This window comes from Martes martes, assembly GCF_963455335.1.
Source record: "Martes martes genome assembly, chromosome: 17".
Classification (NCBI taxonomy): domain Eukaryota; kingdom Metazoa; phylum Chordata; class Mammalia; order Carnivora; family Mustelidae; genus Martes; species Martes martes.
Window position 1 is genome coordinate 53587014 of NC_137905.1, and position 12042 is coordinate 53599055.

At 42.3% G+C, this 12042-nt stretch overlaps 1 protein-coding gene across 1 annotated transcript; it reads left to right on the top strand.

Annotated features, from left to right (window-relative positions):
- Window positions 1-7832: 7832 nt before the first annotated feature.
- LOC308358413 (vomeronasal type-1 receptor 4-like) lies at window positions 7833-11605 on the top strand (the record flags this gene model as incomplete). The annotated part of the gene is made up of 2 exons (XM_080828595.1): window positions 7833-8840; window positions 11486-11605. 2 exons carry the CDS (start codon window positions 7833-7835, stop codon window positions 11603-11605), a joined length of 1128 nt encoding a protein of 375 aa, XP_080684721.1.
- Between the last annotated feature and the right edge of the window lie 437 nt (window positions 11606-12042).

The window sequence follows — 12042 nt, forward strand, 5'->3', positions numbered from 1 at the left end:
GGGGGTACAGATGGCCCTTCATTTCACTACATCTGTATCTTTGGTGTAAATACCCAATAGTGCAATTGCAGGGTCATAGGGAAGCTCTATTTTTATTTATTTTTTTTTTTTTAATTTTTTATTTATTTTCAGCGTAACAGTATTCATTGTTTTTTCACCACACCCAGTGCTCCATGCAATCTGTGCCCTCCCTAATACCCACCACCTGGTTCCCCCACCCTCCCACCCCGCCCCTTCAAAACCCTCAGGTTGTTTTTCAGAGTCCATAGTCTCTCATGGTTCACCTCCCCTTCCAATTTCCCTCAACTCCCTTCTCCTCTCCATCTACCCTTGTCCTCTATATTATTTGTCATGCTCCACCAATAAGTGAAACCATATGATACTTGACTTTCTCTGCTTGACTTATTTCACTCAACATAATCTCTTCCAGTCCTGTCCATGTTGCTACAAAAGTTGGGTATTCGTCCTTTCTGATGGAGGCATAATACTCCATAGTGTATATGGACCACATCTTCCTTATCCATTCATCCGTTGAAGGGCATCTTGGTTCTTTCCACAGTTTGGCGACCGTGGCCATTGCTGCTATAAACATTGGGGTACAGATGGCCCTTCTTTTCACTACATCTGTATCTTTGGGGTAAATACCCAGCAGTGCAATTGCAGGGTCATAGGGAAGATCTATTTTTAATTTCCTGAGGAATCTCCACACTGTTCTCCAAAGTGGCTGCACCAGTTTGCATTCCCACCAACAGTGTAAGAGGGTTCCCCTTTCTCCACATCCTCTCCAACACACGTTGTTTCCTGTCTTGCTAATTTTGGCCATTCTAACTGGTGTAAGGTGGTATCTCAATGTGGTTTTGATTTGAATCTCCCTGATGGCTAGTGATGATGAACATTTTTTCATGTGTCTGGTAGCCATTTGTATGTCTTCATTGAGAAGTGTCTGTTCATATCTTCTGCCCATTTTTTAATATGATTGTCTGTTTTGTGTGTGTTGAGTTTGAGGAGTTCTTTATAGATCCTGGATATCAACCTTTTGTCTGTACTGTCATTTGCAAATATCTTCTCCCATTCCGTGGGTTGCCTCTTTGTTTTGTTGACTGTTTCTTTTGCTGTGCAGAAGCTTTTTATCTTGATGAAGTCCCAAAAGTTCATCTTTGCCTTTGTTTCCTTTGCCTTTGGAGACATATCTTGAAAGAAGTTGCTGTGGCTGATATCAAAGAGGTTACTGCCTATGTTCTCCTCGAGGATTCTGATGGATTCCTGTCTCACGTTGAGGTCTTTTATCCATTTTGAGTTTATCTTTGTGTACGGTGTAAGAGAATGGTCAAGTTTCATTCTTCTACATATAGCTGTCCAGTTTGGACCACATCTTCCTTACCCATTCGTCCGTTGATGGGCATCTTGGTTCTTTCCACACTTGGCGACTGTGGCCATTGCTGCTATGAACATGGGGGTACAGATGGCCCTTCATTTCACTACATCTGTATCTTTGGTGTAAATACCCAATAGTGCAATTGCAGGGTCATAGGGAAGCTCTATTTTTATTTTTTTTTTTTTTTTAAATTTTTTATTTATTTTCAGCGTAACAGTATTCATTGTTTTTTCACCACACCCAGTGCTCCATGCAATCTGTGCCCTCCCTAATACCCACCACCTGGTTCCCCCACCCTCCCACCCCGCCCCTTCAAAACCCTCAGGTTGTTTTTCAGAGTCCATAGTCTCTCATGGTTCACCTCCCCTTCCAATTTCCCTCAACTCCCTTCTCCTCTCCATCTACCCTTGTCCTCTATATTATTTGTCATGCTCCACCAATAAGTGAAACCATATGATACTTGACTTTCTCTGCTTGACTTATTTCACTCAACATAATCTCTTCCAGTCCTGTCCATGTTGCTACAAAAGTTGGGTATTCGTCCTTTCTGATGGAGGCATAATACTCCATAGTGTATATGGACCACATCTTCCTTATCCATTCATCCGTTGAAGGGCATCTTGGTTCTTTCCACAGTTTGGCGACCGTGGCCATTGCTGCTATAAACATTGGGGTACAGATGGCCCTTCTTTTCACTACATCTGTATCTTTGGGGTAAATACCCAGCAGTGCAATTGCAGGGTCATAGGGAAGATCTATTTTTAATTTCCTGAGGAATCTCCACACTGTTCTCCAAAGTGGCTGCACCAGTTTGCATTCCCACCAACAGTGTAAGAGGGTTCCCCTTTCTCCACATCCTCTCCAACACACGTTGTTTCCTGTCTTGCTAATTTTGGCCATTCTAACTGGTGTAAGGTGGTATCTCAATGTGGTTTTGATTTGAATCTCCCTGATGGCTAGTGATGATGAACATTTTTTCATGTGTCTGGTAGCCATTTGTATGTCTTCATTGAGAAGTGTCTGTTCATATCTTCTGCCCATTTTTTAATATGATTGTCTGTTTTGTGTGTGTTGAGTTTGAGGAGTTCTTTATAGATCCTGGATATCAACCTTTTGTCTGTACTGTCATTTGCAAATATCTTCTCCCATTCCGTGGGTTGCCTCTTTGTTTTGTTGACTGTTTCTTTTGCTGTGCAGAAGCTTTTTATCTTGATGAAGTCCCAAAAGTTCATCTTTGCCTTTGTTTCCTTTGCCTTTGGAGACATATCTTGAAAGAAGTTGCTGTGGCTGATATCAAAGAGGTTACTGCCTATGTTCTCCTCGAGGATTCTGATGGATTCCTGTCTCACGTTGAGGTCTTTTATCCATTTTGAGTTTATCTTTGTGTACGGTGTAAGAGAATGGTCAAGTTTCATTCTTCTACATATAGCTGTCCAGTTTGGACCACATCTTCCTTACCCATTCGTCCGTTGATGGGCATCTTGGTTCTTTCCACACTTGGCGACTGTGGCCATTGCTGCTATGAACATGGGGGTACAGATGGCCCTTCATTTCACTACATCTGTATCTTTGGTGTAAATACCCAATAGTGCAATTGCAGGGTCATAGGGAAGCTCTATTTTTATTTTTTTTTTTTTTTTAATTTTTTATTTATTTTCAGCGTAACAGTATTCATTGTTTTTTCACCACACCCAGTGCTCCATGCAATCTGTGCCCTCCCTAATACCCACCACCTGGTTCCCCCACCCTCCCACCCCGCCCCTTCAAAACCCTCAGGTTGTTTTTCAGAGTCCATAGTCTCTCATGGTTCACCTCCCCTTCCAATTTCCCTCAACTCCCTTCTCCTCTCCATCTACCCTTGTCCTCTATATTATTTGTCATGCTCCACCAATAAGTGAAACCATATGATACTTGACTTTCTCTGCTTGACTTATTTCACTCAACATAATCTCTTCCAGTCCTGTCCATGTTGCTACAAAAGTTGGGTATTCGTCCTTTCTGATGGAGGCATAATACTCCATAGTGTATATGGACCACATCTTCCTTATCCATTCATCCGTTGAAGGGCATCTTGGTTCTTTCCACAGTTTGGCGACCGTGGCCATTGCTGCTATAAACATTGGGGTACAGATGGCCCTTCTTTTCACTACATCTGTATCTTTGGGGTAAATACCCAGCAGTGCAATTGCAGGGTCATAGGGAAGATCTATTTTTAATTTCCTGAGGAATCTCCACACTGTTCTCCAAAGTGGCTGCACCAGTTTGCATTCCCACCAACAGTGTAAGAGGGTTCCCCTTTCTCCACATCCTCTCCAACACACGTTGTTTCCTGTCTTGCTAATTTTGGCCATTCTAACTGGTGTAAGGTGGTATCTCAATGTGGTTTTGATTTGAATCTCCCTGATGGCTAGTGATGATGAACATTTTTTCATGTGTCTGGTAGCCATTTGTATGTCTTCATTGAGAAGTGTCTGTTCATATCTTCTGCCCATTTTTTAATATGATTGTCTGTTTTGTGTGTGTTGAGTTTGAGGAGTTCTTTATAGATCCTGGATATCAACCTTTTGTCTGTACTGTCATTTGCAAATATCTTCTCCCATTCCGTGGGTTGCCTCTTTGTTTTGTTGACTGTTTCTTTTGCTGTGCAGAAGCTTTTTATCTTGATGAAGTCCCAAAAGTTCATCTTTGCCTTTGTTTCCTTTGCCTTTGGAGACATATCTTGAAAGAAGTTGCTGTGGCTGATATCAAAGAGGTTACTGCCTATGTTCTCCTCGAGGATTCTGATGGATTCCTGTCTCACGTTGAGGTCTTTTATCCATTTTGAGTTTATCTTTGTGTACGGTGTAAGAGAATGGTCAAGTTTCATTCTTCTACATATAGCTGTCCAGTTTGGACCACATCTTCCTTACCCATTCGTCCGTTGATGGGCATCTTGGTTCTTTCCACACTTGGCGACTGTGGCCATTGCTGCTATGAACATGGGGGTACAGATGGCCCTTCATTTCACTACATCTGTATCTTTGGTGTAAATACCCAATAGTGCAATTGCAGGGTCATAGGGAAGCTCTATTTTTAATTTCTTAAGAACACTTTCACCTTAGTCTCTGGATATTTATCTTCTTATGTCAAAGGCATTCTCCTTTTTTTTTTCTTTTTTTTTAAGATTTGTTTAAAAGTAAACTCGGAGAGGGTGACAAACCATGAAAGACTGGCCTCTGGGAAAGAAACTAAGGGTTACAGAAGGGAGAGAGGTGGGGGATGAGGTAACCAGGTGTCGGATATTAAGGAGGGCATGTGTTGTGATGAGCACTTCGGTGTTATACACAACTGAGGAATCATTGAACACTACATCAAAAACTAATGATGTACTCTTTGTTGGCTCACTGTACACAGATAAATAAATGGGGAAATAAATAAACTGTGAAGTAATGTGGAGCTGGAAGTCACAACCCTGAGGTCAAGCATCAAACCTTCCTCCACCAGAGCCAGCCAGGTGCCCCAAGGTCTTTCTCCTAACACAAGAAAACTATCATACATGTATGAGCAATAGTAGTGTCATGCCTTCATTTCCCTGACTGTCCATATACAGATTTCCTGCAGTGACACAATGATGTCATTTTTGTCTGTTCTCAGAAATCTTGGATCCAGTCACATCAAGGATTTATTTTATTGGCTTCATTCTTTAGTCTTTAATCAAGATCAGTTACCACTCTTGCTTTGTCTTTGTCCTCAGTGATAGTGACAGTATTGAGGAATGCTGTCTTTGTTTTGCAGAATGTCCCTTATTGTCGGTGTATCTCTCCAGGCCTCTTTCCCAGCTCTGTGTCCTTTGCTTGTGGCCAATCAAATTTGTCTTCCTCCAGATTTCCCCTTTGGGTAAGGACACCAGTCATGATGCACTAGTGGCCAACCTACTCCACCTGACCTCATGTTAACAGATTTCCTCTGCAGTGACCCTAATTCCTACGAAGAGCATATTCTGAGGTACTGGAGTTAAGACTTCAGCATATTCATTTTGATGAGACTCATTGCAACCCATTATAGATGGAGTATGTTGATGCCATAGAAAAGGGCATCATTACAAATGTGTTTTTTTCCAGATAATGAGAAAGAAGCCTGGAAGTTGGGGAGCAAAGGGAAAAGTTCTTTCTCAGACCAGTAATGAGTTCCAGCTGAGATGCTGTTTCCTTCCTTCCTCCTGAGAGGCCATGTGTTCATAACTTGGAAACCTTTACTTCTGTCTCTCAACGCTGTCACCCTGCTCCTTTCCCCTGGGCTCTTTGGCTTCCTCATACCCACTCTCCTCTCCAGCGTTCTCTGTCCTAGTGCCTGTTTTCTACCCATGCTTCTTATTTCCCCCAGGCTTTGTGTCCTTTTCCCACATGCCAGCAGTGTCTTGAGAGGTGCTAGCTAGAAACTTGTAGTTGTTCTTCACAATTGGCACCTGGGAGAAAGGTTTTTAAAAATATTCTCAGCTCCCAAGCCTGTCAGTGCCAATGCTGCTGCTTCAGATGAAATGATAATTGCAGTTGTGAAGGGAGGGGAGCTCCCAGAGACATAAAAACCCATCTCAGGGCCCAGCTGCCCCTCTTGCACCTGTACTGACCACTCTGACCATCACCCTGAGCCCTCCAGTTGGGCAGCAGGAAGAAGTTGGTGGGTTCTCTGCATCTTTCTATCTGAGAGGTACAGTCTGGAAGGCAAGGAGTTGTCTCAGGAGTCCAGGTGAGGGAGCATAGTGGACAAAGGGGGATTTCTGTGTATGAATGTGGTCCAGTGCCGAAGCCGGGCATGGAGGTGGAATTCATCCCAAGGCAGGAGCTGAGTCAGTAAAGAGAGATGTAGATGCTAGACCAGCACCCACCCCTGATGGCTCCTGAGGCAATAGAGTAGAATCCTCCCTGACAGTGACTGTTGTGTTTTCATCAGAGGGTTCGTCAAAACTGACTTTTTAAAGTGTTAATTTTAATTCCACTTACTTACCATACAGAGTTGTATTATGTTCAGGTGAGGAATATAGTAGTTCAACATTTTCTCTAAAGATCTCTGATTTTTAATTTGTTTAAGGGCTGTCGTTCTGGAGTGCGTCTGCTGTTGAGTCTTTGTTACAGGAGCCATAGCATAATTTGCAGATCTCGCCATGTGCAGGCATAGTACCTCCATGCTTGTAATAAATGTTGGATGAATGTGTAGAAATCATGTGATCATGAGCAGACACAGTGTGTCAGATAACAGTTGCTGGAATGGACATGTTTTCTATAGCTCTGGGTCTATGAAGTGCTTAATGGATTAAATACTTGTGTATCAATTGGTTATGGAGGGACTTTTCCCATTAAAGTAGGAAGCAAAATTTAAGAGAAATAGAACTTAACGCATTTTAGACATGATTTTTAGGCTCTAATGTATCTTGTTTTGTATATGCTGCTATTAAATATTAGAATACAAATCCAAAAACTATGTCACTTATACAAGATACAGGGTTTTTACTGTACATTGCATTTTGCATGTCTGGTATTTCAGTATCTTGCACAGATCTTGCTTTACAGCTACTAATTTTATTTCATCAGGTATTCATAAATACATACATATATGATCTGAATGTAGTCATTATTTTGTTTCTACTTTACACAATGTAATCTGGCAGTGGTGCTTCTTGTGCAGCGTCTATGCCTTGTACATTTGTTCCTGGAATGAGAGCAAATGATTCTTTCTGTTGCTGAGCTAATTTTGAGTCATTCTTGCATTCATTTAGTCCAGCTTGCCGTGGGGCAGGGTTCCGCACCTTTGTAGTACTGTAATCAGTGCATCTACAGTTTTTTACTAACTCTAAAGCCTTATTTAAGTTCATATTTGGTTATAGAACAGTCTTCATAAATAAGTGAAAACTCATCATTAACAAAAATTTACTTATTTTTATTTTTTTATTGTTATATTAGTCAACATACAGTACTTTGTTATTTTCTGATGAAGTATTCCATGATTCATTATTTCCATATAGCACTGGGTGGTGTATGCAAACAAAAATTTAAATAAGGCAGCAATCTCAATTCGGATGGCAAGGTGCTACCATAAAACTAAATTGAGGTCTAGTTTATCTAAAGACCGCTGCTGACTAGTATTTTTGTATATTATGGATTCAGTGCACTAACTTTGTGACCAGCGCAGCCAGTTTCAAGTCCCCACCCTGGACTGGTGAGTGAATTGAGACAAAGCAGTTCACCTTTGTGTAAGTGTGTTGTCCACATCTTTATGAGGAATACAGTGAGGAATGCCTAGTGAATCTGTGAGAAATAAGAAGTGACCTCCATGGGTGGCCATTAAACCAGCGATTCACACATGCAAGTATTTGGTAATGGTTGTGTATGTAACCCTTGGAAGGCTCTAAATGACAGAAGAACTTTTAGTAGTATTTCAAAATAGGATGTGTAGCTAAGTGTAGAGTATTAAATTATATGACATGATTTGTGTGGCCCATTCCTCCTATTCCCATGCAGGATCCTCTACCCGAGAAGACAGTTATCAGTCACTGAGTACTGTCAGGATGGCCACCAGGGATCTGGCAGTAGGAGTGATCATCTTAATACAGACTGTGGTTGGGATCCTGGGGAACATCTGTCTTCTTTACCATTATCTCCTCCTTCATTTCACTGGGTGTAGGCCAAGGCCCACAGATTTGATTGTTAAAAATCTGATTGTTGCCAACATTTTGGTCCTGCTGTCTGTTGGAATACACAATACAATGTCATCCTTTGGGTGGTATCACATCCTCAGTGATTTTGGATGCAAATTTTTCCCCTATGTTCGTGGGGTGGGCAGGGGGGTGTCCATTGGAACCACCTGCCTCCTGAGTGTCTTCCAGGCCGTCACCATCAGCCCCAGGAACTCCAGGTGGGCAGCACTTAAAGGGAAACCTCCCAAGTGCATTGTCCCTTCAATTGTCCTGTGCTGGGTCTTGCAGATATTGGTAAACATCATGTATCCTTTGTTTATGACTATCACTTTGAACATCAAAAACATCACAAATAGGAAACGTTTTGGGCACTGTTCAAGTATTCGTCATGAGAAAAACAGAGACCCATTGTATGTAGCATTGTTGTCATTCCCTGATGTGGTATTTTTGGGGCTCATGTTCTGGGCCAGCAGTTCCATGGTCTTCCACCTGTACAGGCACAAGCAGAGGGTCCAACACATCCTTAGGACCAATGTCTCTTCATCATCCCCTGAGTCTACAGCCACCAAAACCATCCTTCTTCTGGTGAGCACCTTTGTCTACTTTAACACCCTCTCCTCTATCTTTCATATTATTTTGGGTATTTTTGATTATCTCAGCTGGTTCCTTCTGAAGACCAGTTTGATAATCACTCTGTGTTTCCCAATCCTCAGCCCCTTTCTGCTCATGAGCCGTGACCCCAGGATATCCGTGGTCTGCTTTGCATGGATAAGGAATGTAAAATCCCCTCATGTTGTGAGAAATATGTAAATTGTAGGAATTTCCTTAATGTTCCTAATGTTGGTAATTCACTCATCCCCTCAGGGTCCCCAATACAATGATGAGAAGCTAACACAACATCTTGATCTTCTTCTTCAAAGTTAACAATAAGTCATAATTGCAATTGTAATGTGATACTATATAATTATCTTATAAATACTCATGTGTTTGAAGTTTTGCTGATGGTCAGTGGAGGAGCACAGAAACTATGTAGTTATAAACTCCAAGTCCTGAAGCAATCTGGATACTAGAGAGGTCTTTGTTTGTGTCAGGTAAATTTGTCACCTAAATTTCCCAGAATTGAAGTAGGCATTGAAGTGTAGGAAAAGGAACATGAAAATGGATCAGTGAGTCACAGGTCATCAGTGAAAAGAAGAGAATTGTACTGGAGGGGAAATTCAGGCAGTGAATACAGTTTTGGGGAGCCAGTGCTCATTTTGTAGTTTTCCTAAGAGGGGCAGTAGTCAGTCATGTGAAGTGTGATGTCATGGGAGCTTGGAGATGAGCATTTTCAACATTTTCAGGTAGGAAGGACAGACTGAACTGAAATGGGTAGTGGAGAGCGTAGAATTACATTTTACCCAATTCATTTTTTTTAACAAGGAAATAAGGGCTTTATTTTTTTTAATTAAATTTTTTATTTATTTTCAGCGTAACAGTATTCATTGTTTTTTCGCCACACCCAGTGCTCCATGCAATCTGTGCCCTCCCCAATACCCACCACCTGGTTCCCCCACCCTCCCACCCCCCGCCCCTTCAAAACCCTAAGGTTGTTTTTCAGAGTCCATAGGCTCTCATGGTTCACCTCCCCTTCCAATTTCCCTCAACTCCCTTCTCCTCTCCATCTCCCCTTGTCCTCTATATTATTTGTTATGCCACAACATCAGGCGGTTGTAACGATTTTAAATGACATGAATTCCATAGAATTGGCATCTGTAGAAGGCAGATTTCTCTCTCCATTGTGAAGGGGATTTGGGCCTGTTGGCAAGAAAGGGGTTTGGTGGTGAACACTCATGTCCCTGAACTGATGAGAGTAGTTTATGGTGGAGACTTCCAGTGAATTTGGAGCTGTGAATGGAGAGCCCTTTGAAAGGCAGAGACATAAATCCTTTCTGTTCATGTGGAGGTTGTGGCTCCTTGATTTTCAATTTTCCTCAATTTTAGGAGAGGTGTATTTTTTTTCAAGGTTTTATTTATTTACTGACAGAGACGGGGTGGGGGGAGAGCACAAGCAGGAGGAGCGGGAGGCCAAAGGAGAGGGGGAAGCAGGCTCCCTGCTGAGCAGAGAGTGAGATGCCTGGCTCAATCCCTGGACCCTGAGATATTCACCTGAGGGGAAGGCAGAGGCTTAATCCACTGAGCCACCCAAGTGCTCCTTAGGAGATGTATTTTTTTTTTTTTTCCTAAAGGATTTTTTTTTTTTTTAAGATTTTATTTATTTATTTGACAGAGAGAGATCACAAGTAGGCAGAGAGGCAGGCAGAGAGAGAGAGAGGGAAGCAGGCTCCCTGCTGAGCAAAGAGCCCGATGCGGGACTCGATCCCAGGACCCTGAGATCATGACCTGAGCCGAAGGCAGCGGCTTAACCCACTGAGCCACCCAGGCGCCCCAGGAGATGTATTTTTAAAAAGATTTCATTTATTTATTTTAGAGAGTGTGTGAGAGCTTGCGAGCATGCGTGTTCAATCACAGAGGGACAAAGGGGAGGGAGAGGGGGAGGAAGACGGAATCTGAAGCCAGCTTTGCACTGAGCATGGGGCCTGACTGCAGGGCTCCTTCCCACAACTGCCAGATCACAACTTGAGCTGATACCAAGTTTCAGACCCTCAATGGACTGAGTCACCCAGACATGCTTTGGAGAGATCTATATCTCGTTTATGCATGTATCTATATCGAGATATAGATATCTATCTGTATCTACATGTAGAATATTGTAGATTATATATCTATGTCTGTCTATATCTATTTACATGTATCTTGGGTCTTATCTGTATCTATCGCTATATAGATATCCATATCTGTATTTTCTACAGTTTATAGACATCTATATAGATAGACATACTTATAGATTATATATAGAAGTTTGCATCACGAAGTGGAACCCATATCTGTAGCTCACATGAAACACTTAAATATTTTCTTCAAATTAGAGCGCAACACAAGATGAAGAAAAAATAGATATTGACACACTCATACCTATGGTTGTGCATGTAGAGATTTATTGTGTATGATCTCTGTGCCAATATACAACATAGATGTAGAGTTAATCATGTTTGTTATCCACCAATCAATATATTGGAGCTTTGTCCTTCAGGGAAAATTTTCAATAGTATCAGTTATCATAATGATCAAATCAAGGCCTATGTGATCTGATGTGTGTACTGCCATGCTGATTGTTTGATTGTTAAAGATCCATGAAATGCACTTTTCATTTTCCTACTTTCACTCCCTTGTTTTGCCGTTATCTCCTGAGATAACGTCCTGTGGACAGAGCAAAACATGTTTGCTTTTAAAGGGCTTATTAGAGTGAAGATGGCATTGCCAGGTGACAGTCCAGAGGAAAAGGGCTGTCCTCCACCCCCTGGAAAACCTGTTCTTTCTGAGCGGTGTTATTATGCTAGTTACTCCTGCTGGAACTCTTCGTGTTTCTGTACAAAGCTCTCCTGCTACCGTCTCCTACAGCTGATCTAGCAGTGGATGTGGTGACACCTCTCCCGAGCCTTGGAATTGAAGGAGTGTGAGTCTTTTTTGGTACAAAAGGAATCCTCTGCCATTGAAAGATGCCACTTGGTATGAGGATGGACTTGACCTTCCCGTCTACCATGCTGTCCTCCTACTGCCTGCTGCTGCAGACCTCCATGCTCTGCCAGGATGTCATCGTGAACAGTGGTTCGGAGCTGCTGCCACTTTAGGTGCTCATCCTGGCTGTTTTCTCCAGTATGGAGAGGATTTCAAGTACAAAGATTTCAGCCAGCAGCCGTCATGGGCTGAGACCACAGATACTTCTGGTCTTTGGCCACAACAGTGAGACTTGGTGGGTCAGGTTGTCCTGGGAAAGGTCACAGCTTTTCCTCCACAAGGCCACTGGCTGTCCTCTTCTAAAACAAGACCGAGAGCCTAAGGACTGTTCTACACTCCATTGTTGGGAGAGGCAAAGCTGTCCCATCCTGGCCCTTCT